At 42.1% G+C, this 18064-nt stretch overlaps 1 protein-coding gene across 1 annotated transcript in view; it reads left to right on the top strand.

Annotated features, from left to right (window-relative positions):
- Window positions 1-1572: 1572 nt before the first annotated feature.
- Window positions 1573-18064, top strand: part of Drd3 (dopamine receptor D3) — a 61372-nt gene continuing 44880 nt past the window's right edge. The window contains exons 1-2 of the mRNA XM_021185330.3: window positions 1573-1646; window positions 7609-7912. Coding sequence (XP_021040989.2) covers window positions 1585-1646; window positions 7609-7912 — 366 coding nt within the window. The 5' untranslated portion in view covers window positions 1573-1584. The remainder of the gene's footprint in view (window positions 1647-7608; window positions 7913-18064) is intronic.

Genomic DNA, 18064 nt, shown 5'->3' on the forward strand with positions numbered 1-18064 from the left:
AACACAATTCCTCCATCAAGGTCATACCTGCTAAGCCTCCCCCAGCTTACCACCAGCTGGGGCCCAAGTTTTCAAATGCCCAAGTCCATGGGACACATCTTTTTTTTCCAAATCACCACAATCACTATTATGGCCATTATAACTACTGCTTTTCTGACATATGGTCACTCAGCTCAAAAAACTAAATTTTCTGCCTGCAGAAAAATTATACCCATAGTAGTTAAGAGAATTAAGGATGTCTAACTCCTGGCTCCATTTGTTAGTTTCCTAAATCATGTTCATTTTTGTGTGCCTTGGTTTGTCAGTGTGAAATAAAGGAAGGAAAAAAGTAATATCTACTAGGTAAGGTTGCTGAAAGGACTAAAAGAAGCAGTGAAGTAAAATGACCAGTCAATAGTACATGCTCAATAAATATGGCTACTGCCGCTAACGGTATTTAGATTTGCAGCTGCTCCATCTCTCTCAGCCAGTAGAGGTCTCCACCATATCCGGTGGGGACTCTGCGTGATGATGGTAGGCACTCTTTGCAGCGTCCATGCTCAGTGGCAGAGAAACTCATGAACAATCCCAGCCCTGTCTGCAGGTAGAAGACCTCGGAAACAAGAGAATGGGAAGTGTGGAAACTTCCTCAGCAAAGAGTTACTCGAACAGGTGCACATGAGTAGGTGCCCCCTGGATCTAACCTTAGTTGTATCTCAATTAGCTTGTTAAGCCAGAGTTTAAAAAATAATGGCAAGAAAATAGAAAAAAACAAAAACAAAAAAACATATGCTGTGGACAAGCAGAAAGGACGAGTTGACAAGTGTTTGTAAACTTTTGTGGAAACAAGAAATCCTGCTAAATAAACATTTAATATTGCTCGTAATATTAGCTAGCTTCTTCTTCATCATGAGCTATATCCCGGCTTCTATTGCAGTATATTCTCTTTAACCTCCTTTTCCCCAGACAGGTACGCACCTCCAAATTTAATTATTCTGTCAATTGTATTTTAAATTGTACTGATTTCCATTAACTGCTTGTGGTATCCATTTGTTGATCCGTTCCTTCTGAACCAATCATCTTCCCACCCACACACACACACACACACACAAAAAGTCCGAAAGGCAATTAAACTGAGGATGGTGAGAGTTATTCAAGAGAAATCAAAGCAAAAAGGTAAAGGAAGTGCTAACCCCGGGCTTTAAAGGGGCACTGGAGGAAAAATACACACCTACTAAAAAGTACAGTACCGAGGCAGATAGAGGCTCCGAGCGAGGGAAGAGAGCCAGGGAGAGACCCAGCTTGTGCCTCATCCATCTCTCTCAGCACCAAGGACAGAGAGCCTCTCAGCCGCTAACCCAAACAACGTTCCCGTGGGGGGTCCCTCCCAAATCCTCTAGGGAACACTGGTGCCTTGGGAAAGCAGCTATGAAACCAGGCAGTGAGGTCTGGTGAGGAAGCTGTTAGAGTAGTTCACATGTAATTTCCTCCTCAGAGGCAAAAACCAGGTGATTTCCTTCCTGCATGGAAATGATTCCATAGTTTCTGTGTCCTGGGAAAGGCAAAGTTTGCTTTTGCTTCGTTCCGTGTGTCTGCAGTCAGTCAATGGCTTCAGGAACTGAGGCGCTAAACACCACAGTCTCCAGGCACCAGAAGAAATTTTCAGGGTAAGTGGATTTCTCTTTTCATTTCTAATTTAGTGGAAGATTGTTTGATTAGCTTGGAATTCTGTGGTTCTCTGAGCTGCTCTAGGTTTAAAACATGAAACCCCGGGGAAACTGTGTTCATTAAGTGGCTGGACCTGCTTGCTCTCTTTTTAATCCCCCCCTCTCCCAAATTTGTGTCACGATGGGCTCTAGAATCTATATCAAGGCATACATAAAAGACATTAAATAAAAACCTGTTTTTATTTCCTGGGAGTTGCACAGAAGTCGACTGCATTCCTCTTACGGGTTTGACTTAATCTGATATTTTGAACTACCCACTTCAGCACCCTGGTAGTGCAGGGCCGAGGGGTTTAGAGAGACACCGTTTGCAATGTGTTTAAAGTCAAACTGCTTCCAAGTCAGAATCCAATTACCCCAACAGAGATATGTGAGCATGGCTGTGTATGTTTTTTTCCAGTGATGGTATATGATTGTTGAAGGCATTGTTGTTTAACTGTAGGATTCCCACTGCTTACGGTGGCTTATTGGGTCAACAGAGTTCTTGTAATTAGTGCACTTGTGCCACTGACTGCATCTGGTTTAGTCTAATACTTTCTCAGTGCATGAAAACAAACAACAACATAGCAATAGCAAAGTGGTACTCAGATTCTAAGTGCGTTCTGCATGCCTGTTTGCTTACTGGTGCTACAAGGTCAGTAAACTGTCCTTGGATGAGGATGAAAGGCAGACATTTGACCTGACCTTGGAAACTTGTAGAGCCAGAGGAGAGACAATGCGAGATTTCTATTCAAATACTTGTTTATTTAGAGTTGTATGTTTTCAAGGGTCTGCATGGCTCCTCGTGAACAAGGGGGTCAGGCAAAGAAAATAGTGATAGCATCCAAACAGAAGGCTTCTTCTAATGAAATGATCAAATGTCAAATATCAAATAGAGAGTCCATCCAGTATTAAATTTAATGTCTAATACATAGAAGTTTGCTATCAGTAAATATTCACTTTCTGGTTACTTGGTCTACTGTATCCCCCTACTTTATGTCTTGTTAGAATGACAAGATGTCTTGTTTTTGTAGATTGTCAAGGAAAGTAAGCATGCTTTATTGACCAGGTTCAATAAGGGGAAAAAAACTATATTATGTTAGCTTCTGGATCTCTGTAGCCACCCGTGGCGTTTCCTCTGTATATGTACCAACATATGCATATGTAAATACACCCAGATCTATAAATACGCGATAGACTTCAATGCCCTTGTGAATCTTCATTATGAAATGACTTAGAAAGCAATTTACAAGAATAAAGCACCATAGAAATGCTAAAGACTACCTCTAATAATAATGACAATATAACTCCCACCAGTTCTGTGCACAGTGCACACCTGCGTTGACTTTTAAAAGCTGGGTAAGGAGAACAAGCTACTCTGAACATGCAAGATCTTCATGTTATTCCCCACGCAGGCTTGTCTGTTTTACCCTCCACGCTGGAGGACTTCAGACCGGGGCGGGAGCTCCGGGCTCGGGTCTCTGACTGTCAACTCCACCACTGAGTGGCTTATGGCCTCAGCTAGAAATCAATCCCTCCATAACCCCTTCTCTTCATCTGCTGGAAGAGTAGTGGGGACAGCATTTGCTCTACTCTTCATGCTGTCAATATGATAGAGCTCATACATGTTAGCTGCTGGAATTATTGATTTTATAAAGGAATTGGGAAGTCTGAGTTGAAGCAAAGGCCAGAAAAACTGGGGACACTGGTGATGTTTGTTAGTGAAAGGTTATGATTTCAGGACCTGAGATGTGAAAGAAGGTAAGTCATGGAAGCTACTAGTTCATTCTGGCTCCGAAGAAAGCCCATTTCAACCTAGGAAGGACTCGTAGCATCCACTTGTAGATATATTAAGTGAGTGGTGACTGTTAGACTTGAGAAGCCTTAATCAAAGGTTGGCTCACATCACGCACTGTGTAATTGTCTGCAGAGAAAGGGGTGGGAATAAAAACTCGTTCTCTCCTGGTCCCGGAAGAATGCCCATCTTCTGTGTGTGTGCTCTTGTGGCCTTTCCTTGGTATGGGTTTTAAGGGTTTTGGTTCATGGTCATGTGGCACCATTGCGGTAGGCCTGCGGTGAGAGAGCATCATGGCAGACCGGAAGTGATGGAGCAGAGATGCCCATTTCATGGAGACCAGACAGAGGGTCACATTGTGTGAGCTTCAGAAAGTTGTCTCTATGTCTCTGTCTTTGATACTTAAAAGAAAGATGCCCAAATCCTCCCTCAGGAGATGTTGTAAACATTTATAAATGTTAAATAGGATGTTTTATTGTCAGCCTAGCCCCAGATGTAGCCCAGAAGTGGCTGTCTTTGGAAGGAGACTAAACACTCAAGGTGTCTTGGATTTATAATGTTTGGGGTTTGAGTGGTTCAATGACTTTAAGGAAAAAGAACAAATGATTGAATCCTATAAATCGTCTTTATTTATTTATTTATTTTACTTTTGAGATTATAATATAATTACATCACTTCACCCCTCCCTTTACTCCCTCCAGCCCCTCCCACTCCTCTGCCTTCTTCACACATTCACGCCCTCTCTTTTCGTCAATCACTGTCACATGCAGATTACATGCAGATGGAAGACCATTTCTCCATCTCTCTGCATCCCTTAGCTGCCTGTAGCTCTTAGTGTAGAACTGAGGTCTCATGGTCCCTCCCTCGTCCACTTTAGCACACCTACTGTTGTCCTCGTTCTGCTCATGTTAAATAGTCATGTTGGTGAGACTGTGTGGGTCGAGTGTGCAAGTACACTGAGGGACTGAGCATCACCACAGCAGGTTGTGTGTCCCAGATAATGAGAGCTCTAATCCATTCTGTCTCGATGGCTTTTAAACTAGATCATGCAGTCATCCTAAAAAGGCTAGAACACACTAAAAAGACCAGGATGAACCAATGCTTTATATGAAATTCAACCTTCTTAAAAATCATAAGCGCTGTTGTATGCAGTATATCCTAGGAGATCCGGGTTAGTAGTAGTGTTCTGGCCCTTGTCCACCTCCCCTCTCCCCATGCCTGTGTGGTATCTGTAATATGTGAGCACACATGTGTGTAATGTGATGCAGACATAAGAGGAAGGTGTCATATGTCCTACTCTGTCACACTCGGCCTTGACTCTCACTGAATCTAGGGCTAGGCTGACAACCACCAAGTCCCTTGCATTGAGCTGTCTCAGGCCTCCACAGCACTGGGGCGATAGGCAATCACTCAGTCATATCCAGCTTTTTACCTGGGCATTAGGGATCCGAACACAGGTCCTCAGTGAACTCTTCCCCACTGAGCCCACCCCTTAGCCTCTGACTCTCGACTTTCTCTTAACTCCTAACGTTCTTTGTTGAGGTCACCAGTAACTCCCTCATCACCAAGTTCATCAGATGATTGGCAGCTTTGGCTTATTTTTCTTCTTTGCCTCCCCACGCTTTCCTGTTAACAGTAAAAGCCATGGTAAGTCTTATGCGACAGTAATGCTTCTCTAGTCGGAGAGTCATTTTGCTCCCTCCCCCATTTGAGTCTAAGCAGCATCCACTTTTTGGTTATTACAATGAGTAGCTAGATCAGGGACACTGCTAAACATCAACACTGCATACATAACACCTCCTGCAAAACAAAAAATTATCAGCCCAAATTGTCCACGGTGTCGAGGCTTTAAGCATATAATTGCATTTGGGCTTCACAATAACCCCGTGAAGTAGGCATGATTTATCCTCATTCTGCCGATGAAACAACTGGTCTCTCATTATGAATTATTTGGAGAGTGATTATTAAGTTAATGAATTCTTCGGACTCTCAGCTTCATCCTGAGACTAGTTCTATCTCTTAGCACATCGATCAGAAGTATAAACAGGGGGTGGAGGAAGCTGGGGAGATCTAACTCAGAGTTATATAAGAAATCTTCATTTAAAAAGAAGAAAAAAAACCCAAAAATACAAAAAAAAAAAAACAAAATCTAAGGTGGAAAAAATAAAGTGGAAATGATTACCCGAGAGGCAGGGAGCAGTGCAGCATATCTCACTCATCTCTGCTTTCATCTCTCACACCCAAAACTCTGGAACTACCTCGGCCTGCCCACCCGCTGCTAGGAAGAGTCTAAGACCAGAAATAGAGCAATGTAAAAGCACAAATGAGAAATCCATACAGTTGTGCTTCCAACATCGGGTGCAGAGATGAGGCTTGTCGCCTCACCATTAACGCTTCACATCCCCTGCACGGCTTTTAAAGTAGCTGTCAATTCTCAGGGCGCAGGGCAAAGCCCGGCAACATGGTAACCAGAAGTCCTTGGCTTTACCTTCCTCTTCGTACTTGACAGGGAGATAAGGCTAAGCAGCTGAGACTCTAGGAAAGGAGACTGGCCGCTGCCTTGAAGGTGGCCCAGCTGTGAAAGGAAAGGTATTCTGGGCCTGAGCCTGCCTCCAAGTGGGAATATCTTTGAACAATCAGAAAGCGCTGTGTTTTTCTGAAAGCCCTTGGCAGCAGCAACGCTATTTCCAGGGTAGAGGCTGCCCTTCTCCTAATAATGAGAAAATTATAATTATTACCAAGAATTATTATTATGTGTTAAAATGTATATTGACTGCAAACAATGTGCTGTGGAAAAGAACACTTTTAAGTAGTTCTCTGAATTCATTCCAAGTTGGTCACCCTTTTTCTACCCATTTCTTCTTAAGAAGTGTTAAAATACACTTCTTTCAGGCAGAAATGTTTCAGAGTGCGGTGTAAAATGATAGCCATGATTAAGCAACCCCTTAATTCAAGAAAGCTGTGGGTGGGTGACAGGGTTGAGAATGGACCCTGATGACCACCAGCCTCTACTTCCGCCAAGACCTAAAGAGTTCTCACAGGGGCCCATGTATGTCATGTCTAAATGTCATGATGCCATGACCAAAAATATGTTAGAAACAACTTTTAACCCTTATGCCTTGGGGAAAAAATACAAAAATAAGTTCACTTTCGAATACACATATTAGCAGAACACAACCACGTGTAACTCTAGCTTTGAACACCTGTACTTACAAGCGTGTACACACACACACACACACACAAATAATTTCCAAGAAGGGAAAATATATACTGTACCAAACTGTAAGTGAGTGTGCCTCTGTCTTACTTGGGGACTGTGTCTTTTTCTCACCCCATGCCAGCTGCACAGAGATTTTTATCTAAATGCCAACCGCTAGTTTCCGCATGGACCCAGGCCACTGAGGTATGATCCTGCCTTGTAAATTATTTCCACCATGCCTGGGGTGAAAACTCTTAGGAAATGCGCTCTAACGGTCCTCCATTTTATAGAGAAGAAAACTGCTCAGAGGTGGAAATGGCCAGGTGAAGTCTCCACTGAAGCAGCCTCCAACCCACACAGAGCACAAGCCTGGTTCTCTCAGTCACCCACACATCCTTCCATATCACTGCCACCTCATCAGACTGACTCCAGCTGTGTTGGCCTTCCTGCCACTCCCCCTAAACCCTGGCCCTCCCTGGAGGCACCACACACACACACACACACACACACACACACACACACACACACACACCTGCTCCTTCTGTTGATCTCTACCTCTGCTAGCCTTGACTTCATGCTAATATAGCCAGGAAGCCTTCCTTGTTGTCTGTGTTCGCCCACAGACATATTATCCTGGACCTCTCTCCAACTCCCATTTCTGATTTATTTTTTTCCAAAATGCATATTATCACTGAACAGGCCTGCTCTTGATTATTAAATCTCTCCCCCCAATTCCCATAGAGGCTTCCTAAGGGAAGAATTATCTGTTTCGTCCCTAAATGTATTTCCAGTTCTTACAGCACTGCCTGCTATTATATAGGAGATGTCCCATCAGTATTTGTAGACATGAAACATTTTAAGCTGTATCTACATATCCTATCCCAGCTCTAAAGAGTCTGATTTAGCCCACATTGTTGTCTGTCTTTTCCTAGAAACATTTTGGAGTCGCATTCCTCTGTGTGGGCCATGGCACCTCTGAGCCAGATAAGCAGCCACATCAACTCCACCTGTGGGGCAGAAAACTCCACTGTTGTCAACCGGGCCCGTCCACACGCCTACTACGCTCTGTCCTACTGTGCACTCATCCTGGCCATCATCTTTGGTAACGGCCTGGTATGTGCAGCTGTGCTGAGGGAGCGCGCCCTACAGACCACCACCAACTACCTAGTGGTGAGCCTGGCTGTGGCAGACCTGCTGGTGGCCACTTTGGTGATGCCGTGGGTGGTGTACTTGGAGGTAAGTGGGCTTATGGTACACGCTGCTGCGGAATGGGTAAAGACTCAGAATATCCCCTGTGGTCAATGCTCAGAGGCCTGGGGAAAGAAGGAGAAGTGCTAGCATCCTCCCCCTGGATAGGGGAGAGCTGACACTTGAGGGAAGCTCATGAGAACTAGAGGCCTGGGGATGCTTCCCTGCTTGTGGGTCCAGTATCTGGGTGACTGGGCATGAACTATGGGAACCTTCCTAAAAATACTTTTCATCTATGCCAGTCATGTGATAATGATGAAGGTCATGTGATAACGATGGAGGCCATGTGATAATGATGAAGGCCATGTAATAATGATGAAGGATGAGCATCTTCATCCAGGTTCAATCTATCTAGGATGAGAGGTACAAGGGGAAGAAAATATTCTAATAAATGAAATGAAAGTTAGAATGGTCAATATATAGGTCAGATCTCCCTACCTCCTCTTCCTTGTGTTTCATCTACTCTTCATCTTGGCTTTGTCCTCCTTGGTGCTGGCTCTCCATAGATTCTGCTGCCAAAGGATCAGGCTAAACCTTCAAATTTGAATTTCCCATGCTTCCATTAGTAGTACAAAGCCCTCACCACTCCAAGAATGCACCAGGCTCTGGAGGATTCATTTTAGGAGGAGCACTTCTTAAATTTGAAAGTATTTTTATTTAAAGGTGCAAAATAAGAGTCAGAAGGTGATCAAGACAAAACATCCATTTGCTAACAAGAAAATCAGGGTGCCTACATCTGTTCAAGAAACACACTTCCTTACCAGGAAAACATGCAATTATTAAAGAGATGTTTTAAACGCCTTAATGTGCTATTAATATTTCTCCTCTGCACTGAGTGTCACTCTAAAAAGATATCCAATGAAGGATCAAAATGATGCTATGATTAAGAGAAATTAAGATTCATCAAATTAATATTTCAGTTAATATTAATAGTGAAGGTGACAGTTAATTAAGTATGACATATCACGGGAGAGTAAAAGCCTTGAACACAGACTGCCTAAGCTAGTACCCATATTAAAGAGTGACTGGGTACTAAAATTAGACTTACGAGTGCGCGGGGGGGGGGGGGTGGCACAAATAAATGAATAGGTATAGAAAGAACAGGAAAGGAAGAAGAATAAGCAGGCTGACTGAGGTAGTTCTAGAGGGGGAAATATATATTTCTTCTTCCCAGTTAGGATAATCCTGATGCTGAGGGATCTTACAATTATCTTGACTTTTCTGTCAATCCAATTGTGCTGAGTCATCCGTGGTGCCAAGGCAATGCCTTCCTCTTCTCCTGAAATCATGCAAAGAGGATGAGCCATTTACTATTTGATAGCCAATGGTAATGACAATGGAGTTCAAAACATGTAATATTTTGGTTAAAAAAAATTAGATTCTCCATATACCTTAACCCAATGATTCCTAGTAGCAACTGCACCCTGCTCATGACTACAGTTCAGGGACTCTTTGGACCTCCCACAGGATGGATGCCAGAAACAATTAGAGGTAAGAAAGATTTCAGTCCAATAAGTATTTCCATTTATCTATGACAAAATTAGGCCTTTGATGCCTACAGGAAAGTGATGTTGACCAAAGAGGGGCTCTGTTGAGCTGCCTATTGGTGTTTGCTTCAGGAAGTCTGGTTGGACCCTAATGGAAACTTTCTGTTCGTACTTATTTAGAATATGAGTATTGTGACTTTTCTGTACTAGAACAGCATGGCAATCCCCTTCTGACCACAGTTACCAATATCAATGATGTCCCCAATCTACTGTTGAACACAAGAGAGCAACCAGTTTTGTAGAAAACCATCAGAAACCTGTCCAAAGGCCTTAACAGACTCTCTGGAGCTGTGTCTCTCGGTTGTGTCCAGTGAAAACAGATGTGATCAAGCTGTTAGCCATCTACTATCCCCCAAAACAACAATGAAAAACAGCACCCCATTGTTCAGGACAGTTTTCAGAAAGTCAGTGCATGGTTGATGAAACCTATATTCACCTAAATTCTTGGAGGAGCAGAAATATAACCCCACTGGGAAATGGGTTGACTCTGGAAGACACTTTTTGTTCTTGTCAAGTTACCTCAAGGCTTTAGAGACTAGTCAATACAATTCAGTATCTGGATCTTTCTCCAGTAGTCAAGGGTTTATCTTGCTAGATCAGAGGGTAAGATTTAAAGCAGCCATGATTCAACTAAGATTTGATTGTGTCCAAGACAAAAGCCAACCTCCATGCTTCTTAATGTGTCCTGAAGATGATGCAGTTCAAGTGGCTGGTCTAGTAATTATTATTCGTACCTAAGAGGAAACAATATGGTACGGTGCTGCTGTCAGCTTAAAGATCTGAGAGCCCTCAGAGGATAGGACACACATGAGAAGAAAACTATCTGAGAGCCAGAAGACTCACAAAATCCATAGTCTGACTTGGATACATTCATCTTTTCTGAACAAAAGTGACTGGCCTTCCCGTAGTAGCATGGGTGAGGTAGAGACAATTATGCTGTATATTCAGGCAAGCCTGACTCACTTCGATGTAAACAAAACAGGTTATTTCTGTCCCATGTCAGAATTCTGGAGGGAGGTGTCTGCTGATGTTACCCGGCTGCCCTATGGTATCTAGCCGCAAAGCCTTCTATCTGTTCCCTTGGCTGTTTGGGCAAGTCACCTACTTCCTTACACTATGACAGACTAGCTGATAAAGCCTCAGGCATCTTATCAGTGTCCAAACATAGGATGGCAGGAAACAGAGAGAGAAATGGGGGAAGATGGAGGGAAGGGGTGAGGGAGAAAGGGGAGAAGGTAGAGAAATCTGAAACAGCTCAACTTGAATCGTCTTCCCAAGGAATTTCAGTCTAACTGGCCAGAATTGAGTCACGAGCTAGACAAGGCCAAAAAAGAAAAAAGTTAAAATTTAAGTTGTGGTAAAAAGGAAAACACAGAGGCTGAGAAAATGCTGTCAAGTGGGCAATAAATTGTCACCCAACACCACTTCCATTGGAATTCACTGGAATGGATGTCATTCCAATGCAGGGTCACTTGATAGTGACTTCAAATAGGGCATATGAAGACTTGAAATTACATGGATAAAATGGGGATAGTAACACTTTTCATGCCGGGCTGAAGTTAGTCTCATTTGTCATCACCTAAAAGGGTACCTTGTTGACTAAAAAGCATGATCTGTAAGGCTGTCTGCTCAAACAGTTTTAATTTTTTTTGTTTGTTTTGTTTTGGTTTTGGTTTTGGTTTTGTTTTTGTTTTTGTTTTTTGAGACAGGATTTCTCTGTAGCCCTGGCTGTCCTGGAACTCACTTTGTAGACCAGGCTGGCCTCGAACTTAGAAATCTGCCTGCCTCTGCCTCCCAAGTGCACCACCACGCCCGGCTCAAACAGTTTTAGTTGTAAGTCCAACTCAGCTTAAATTGTAAGCACAATGAGCTGGCTCCCCCTTTTAACAGTCCTAAGGTGGCACAGGCTGAAGGCATACTTTGATAAGGGTTCCAACTCCGTTTCTCCACCATTCTTTCTTCTCAGCCTTCTTTCATAGAGACCCCGTGCACAGGTAAAGTGATAAGCTATAAGCTTGATATATGTGCATCCTACCATCTACACAAGAGAGAAATTGTGGAAGTGTCCAGAGGCACTCAATTGCACTGGCTTATAACACAGAACTTTCTTGGGACTGATCACCCCGTCAGAACTATCAGCATAGTTTAAAACTGTGCCCCTTCCAAGGAACACATCAGTAGCTCAAGGTTCTCAGGGATCCCACTGGAATGCAAGGACAGCTGAGAAGGCACAGTCAACATGAGATACAGTCAGCTGTCATAAGTGTCATCTTCCTTACTAAGACGCACAGGAGCCTGCCCTCGGGAAGTGTGTAACAGGAAACTCACAGGGGCCAGTCACAGAACTACCTCTGTCTTTGTCATAGGACAAAAAGTATATGGGCTGCCTTACAAGTTGTATTTCAGAGGGCCCCTAGCTTAGCTCTTTAATTCAGTTCTCATCGTTCTCTGGGAGACTCTTTTCTAGGTAGTGCTGTGAAGTTCTATCTCCGATTAGCTCTTCAGTTTCTAATTTCCGGGCTTTACAGTGCTGCAGGCTGGAGCTCTCTCTTCAAGCACACATATCCTCCTTGGTTCCACTTGGTTAAGCACTTTTTGTGATACTCTAGGCAGTTATATAAGGATTCAGAAGGGAAGAAAGAATGCTGGAGAATATTTGAAATATAAACAGTCCCCATTACCAATGGTCGGACTTATAATGTTGTTTTTTTCATCGTTATGATGGTATGAAAGTAATACACATTCAATAGAAACCACATCTCAAATTTTGAATTCTGATCTTCTCCCAGGCTAGCTGTACACAGCACAATGTCCCATGTGTGCTGAGAAGCATCAGGAGTCACAGCTCCCATTCAGTCTCATGACCTCAAGAGGAAATCAATACTGCCATGGCTCTGTGCTGCTGAGCTATGCTTTGGGCAGGCTGTATGCATTAAGTGCATTTTCCACTTATAACACTTTCTGCTAGGTTTATTGAGAATTAATCCCTTCATTGCTGGAGGAGTAACTGTGCTGGAGTCAGAGGATTTGGGTCCCAGTTTGGACAGGAGAAAATATTCAAAAATAAGAACCACAGAGAAATAGAGAAAGTGACCCACCCTTCTGAGGGATTATAGATAATGATTGCTGGGGGTAAGACATTTCCTTCAGTGACGTACCCATTGATAAAGTGCCCATGTTTCTGTAAATAACCCCTCGCCTACACTCCTGTAAGCAATTGTAATAAAGCCCATTCTCTCTCTCTCTCTCTCTCTCTCTCTCTCTCTCTCTCTCTCTCTCTCTCTCTCTCTCACACACACACACACACACACACACACACACACACACACGACATGAAACATCAAAATAGAACAGGGTTGATTCAGGCAGGGACACACCATAGAAGAAATAACCTAAACTGAGGGTGAGGGCAGAAAGGAATGCGTAGGACAGGGAAAGTCTTTGGATCTTGAAATGATATCAATTATTAAAAATAAGGTTTTAAAAGAAGAATTGCACCTCAGTTCAAAAACAGATAATAGTGGTTTAATACCTCCCACTGGGAAACAAAGGAGTAGGGGATTCTCACGAACTCTGGATTGGCTAAAAGGGAAACTGTTAGATCTGGAAGAGCTTGGATGCCCATCCTCTAACATGATGGGCACACAGGAAATCTGGCCATAGTCTAGTGACAAGCAGGTCTGGGAGCACACACTTAAAGCTACTCACCCATGATGCCTTGCACTCACCTGGGAATGGGCTTTACCTCTGAGCTAAACCCTGATGTGGAGGCAGCTTCACGTCAGTGGGATTCACTGTTAGGTTGAACTCAACTCTGCCAAACAGGAAGTTTCAGGAGGTCTCCAGTCTGTAGTCTATCCATAGTCTGTAGTTGTTGTCATAAACCTCTGTCCCCAGTCAACCCACACACCCCGAGTGACTTGTGCAACCACTTGCCATCTTCCCAAGCAACAATTGTGGCATCAGCAGTTGTTAATTTCCCATATCAATTGGGAAAGATATATTCAATGATGTGAAAAGTTTTCATTTATAGTCCCATTTTCCCCCCACAACAAACCTGCTTTTAAAAAGATGAGAAGAAATAATCCAGAGGTTTATAGCACTGTTGCTCTTCCAAAGAACCTGAGTTTGGTTCCCAGCATCCACGTTGAGAGGCTCAGAACCACCTGTAACTCAGGTTCCAAGAAATCTGATGCCCTTTTCTGACTCCTTCAGGAACTGGCTCATACTAAAGCAGACACACATATTTCGTCTTCTCCTTCTTCTCCTTCTTCTTCTTTCTCTTCCTCTTTCTCTTCTTTTTTTTTTTTAATTTTTAAAGATTATAAATAAGATGAAGAGAAGTGAAGTGAATAATTAGAGAAGTGATTTTACTTTTGATTTTTGGCTATTCCTCTCCCCACCCCAACCCCCCCGAAAAAACCCTAAAAACCTCTTTCTCTAGAGCAGACCTTCTAAACCTGAGGCCCATAAATCACTGCATTGTTTCCCTGTATTCCAAACGAAATTTAAAAACAAGGATTGGCCTAGGAAAGTGGATTTATTTTGGGTCAGTCCAAACTACTGGCAGAAAGAAACTGATTTCTTTCCAACATGTCTGTGACAGCCTTATAATTTACACAAATCCATGAGCGAGAGAGAAAAAAAAAAAAAAAGAAAAAAAAAAGACACACTCATGCAGATCTAGCAGAGAGACAGGTTAATTGGTCCTTTCCTGACAGAACGGGCACAGAGTCCCAGGGTGCCTGCCTTGTCTCTAGTCTCAGCAGGCTGCCTCCACTCTCAGTGCAAGGATCTGTTATTTTTTATGCTGCTATGTTATTACACCCCTCTGCCCCATCTCTTCCTCTGTCCATTCCTCGTTCTTCAAGGAGTTGAGATGTTATGTCATCTATTATTGAATCGTACAGATATCAAAAATAAAAATAAAAAAATAAGACCCTGAAACAGCCCTGAAGGAAAGAAAATGATTGTGGAAGTCCTACTGCTGTCAAGTCACCCCCATAGCCTTTATCACCTCTTGGTTTCAGTTCCTTTGGAAAAGCTGGTATTCATAGTTCTAGTCTTCGCTGGCTTCCTCATTGCCTGGGCTGTCACTGCCTCTGATCATATACCATTCTGATCCTGACAATTTCTTCCTAGCTCTGCACAATTTTGGAAAAGATCACTTCATCCCTAACCAGGATGAGATTCATTTGCTGACCAGCCAAGATCTGAGTCTACATCAGAGAGGATGCATCGCGTAGGATCTAGTACCCAAAGCCCTTTTATTGACCAAATGGAAGCCACGGAGAGCTCAAGAAGGCAGGCCTCTCAGAGCAAGATTGCTTAGAGAATATTCTTAAAATTTGAAAATACTGAATCTTGAGTAGAAAGAATCCTGTTCATTGTACGCTTAGCAGAGTTGTCCGCAAGTCCATTTAAGCCTCTCCTTGGACAGAACGTGGAGTGGAAAGCATTCTCCATCCCTTACTCTGAAAGTCAGCTTTAAGTTTGGCCTCCTGTGGTGCCTGTCCAACACACTAGCTTTAGAGTAGAAAGAAGTAACATTTTTTGGGGTTTTTTTTTTTGTTTTTTTGGTTTTTTTGCCTACATGATGGTACAAACCTTTAATTCCAGCTTGGGAAGCAGAGGCAGGCAGATCTCTGAGTTCAAGGCCAGCCAGTGAGTTCAAGACCAGCCATGGCTACACAGAGAAACCCTTTCTTGAAAAAAAATTAATAATAATAATAATAATAATAGAAGTGAGATTTCTGACTCCCATTTTGTAAGGAAATATTAACAGACCACAACTTCAAAGAGAATTACAAAACAAAAGAGAACAAGCCTAATGGTTTAAAGAATATCCTATATTAATATGTATGTATGTATGTATGTATATATGTATTTATAGTGTGTGTTCTCCTTAAATGGCCTGCATTTAAAATTTTAGTCTCTAAGAGTGGTGCAGCTTGGAATATAAAATTTATTAAGAAAGAGTCCACTTTCCAGAGAGGAGGCAGACCAGAGCTAGGGGGGTTCGAAGCTCTGTGGCAACACTTCGTGAAAGACTCTATCAGGACTGGGAGTTTTACAGGTGATTTACATACTGAGGTTTTCTTAACATTTGTATAGCAGAAGCCTTTCCTCAAAGGCTCTTATCTGCTGCATGTTGGCTTTCAGGTTGGTTTCTAGTCTTCCTCTCAGTCAGCTGATGTCTTTCATGTGTTAACTCATCGCCCTCTATAAAGCCTTTCTGACTACACTCTTCACCTATTCGCCCTCAACTATGTTACTATCCAGGAACATACATAGGGCCCATAAATGGTATCATTATTAACAATTTCAGCTCTGATGACATCAGCTTAATAAATCAATTTTAGGCTTTACATTCTAGGAAAACTGGATCCAGGAGGATCACAGATGTAAAAGGAAGTACATACCATATTTATGCAGAATTTCTTGTTTTGAAGCAAATTAGAATATTTAATTTTTCAGGGGTCTTACAAGTTTTTGAAAATAGCATCAACGGCTACAAATAGACTTATGGCCTTATGCAGACACGCACCTCACAAACATGACAGCCATATTCAGCTAGATCTGTGAAATAAGTCACTAAAAAGATCTCAACCCAAAGTGAAACTTAAGTGAACATGGATTCTGTCAAAAACCTGACACAATGAACGAGGACCACAAAACATCAAATCTCCATTTTTTTAACGTCCTTTTTGTAAAATTTACTAAACATAGACTATTCTAGGGACACCCAGCTGCTTCATATAGAAAGGACTAGACATTTTTGTAAACAGCCATTCTGATATTGCTAACCCAGTAACACGTGGTTTCTCATCATATTCTTGAAGAGCCTCTAACAACTGAAAAACTTTGTATAATTCATCTAGATGGCTGTGTATTAATATAATCCTTCGCTTTTTATTAGCTGATGATATTTCAGTAATCAGAAAACACGTGTGTGCCATCTGCATTCTTTAAAACTTATGGCTTTACTCTTTAAGACATTTGGCTTAGAATGAGGAAAAGAAAAACCAAATAAAATTGGACCTTTTATGTGGTGCTGGGAACTGAAACATGAACACCCCCTGCCCCCCCCCCCGCCCCCATCATAGCTAAGAACCCACCACCTTGCTACATCCCCAGCCAAATAGGAGATGTTTTGAGGTTAAGAAGTCTGGTAATGTCTCAAACACTTAATTGTGAAGTACTTTAGAATGTTAGTTCATGTCTAAAGTTCATGTGTGGCTTTCTCTGTAAATGTTGGTTATATGGGTGTACATTCATATCTATATTCCAGACACACCACAGACTCCATTTGTAGCACAAGCAATTGTATAAAGCAATGTAATTGGGTTGTAAACAGTCTAAGATGTTTTTGGCCCCAAATCTTTATGCTGAATGCTCTTTAAAAACAGGGAGATTTCTATCATATGCAAAATTATGTGTGTTTGTATGCAAACATATCTGAAAACCATAAATAGGGTAAAATTTTTGATGGTATTTCTATCATGTTACAGCTATTAGATACTCATTTGCATAGTATTACATTAGAGATAACAACCATTATAGATGTAGACACAGAATTATATGTGATTATAAGAAATTTTTTGTTATATATAATGTAAAAATTGAGTTCTACCATGCAATGAACATAGAGACTATAAATCTAACATTGCTTTTTTGAAACAATACTAGCATTATCTTAATAGTCTTATTGTATACATATCTATCGAATTAGGTGTTAAAATATTTAATATCACAAGATTATTTATAACAAAGTGCATTTGTGTATATTTTATATGCAGAAAGGCCCAGAAACCAGGCAAAAGTGTTTTCACACATAGGGCTAGTCTTTCAATTTTCTTATCTTATATCTTAAATTTATGTTTTAAAAGTTCCTAACAAAACTCGGTTTAGAGATTTCTCTGAGAATTTAATAAATTCCTTGTGGGGCACAGAAAGCTGTGCAACTGGGGGATCAGGTCTGGAGCAAGAGTGAAGTGGAAAAATGTCCAAACAAAAAAATTTCCTCCGGAGAGCAGCAGGTGGGGGCTGCTTCCTCCCTGCTGTGGGGCCTGCATGACCTGGGTACACATAGCCTTATAATCCCCACCTCTGTCCTTGAGGCAGTCACATTGCTTGCTGCCCAGATTTCAGATTAAACTTCTTCTCTCCCTACAAGGACATGCCCAGAAAGTATCTGGAATTCCTCTTCATGCAAATGAAACATTCTCAATACTACAACTCCAACCAATAATGTAACTCTCCCCCAAGCCCCTATTCAGTCTCCAAGGTTTATATAGGCCTTGATCCTCCCTGATAAAGAGAACTGTTTCACTGAACACTGTCTCTGGAGAACCCACCCACCTGGCTAAGCCTCATGCCTTCCAGTCCAGCCCAGTGTCCAACGATGCCTGGATACCCCAAGAGGAAAAGCAGACCCAGATGGACAAATCATATCTTAACAGTTTAATCACATGCTAGTTACTCTGTGCATGGTATGAGGTGAGTACATAGAATTTTGCCTGTCACATTCAGGGTAATAAGAGAGCTTGTCCAGATACTGAGTGTCACTGTTCCTAGGGAGGGTCATCTTTGG

The sequence above is a fragment of the Mus caroli genome, unplaced genomic scaffold (assembly GCF_978045245.1).
Source record: "Mus caroli unplaced genomic scaffold, Mus_caroli_1 scaffold_17, whole genome shotgun sequence".
NCBI lineage: Eukaryota > Metazoa > Chordata > Mammalia > Rodentia > Muridae > Mus > Mus caroli.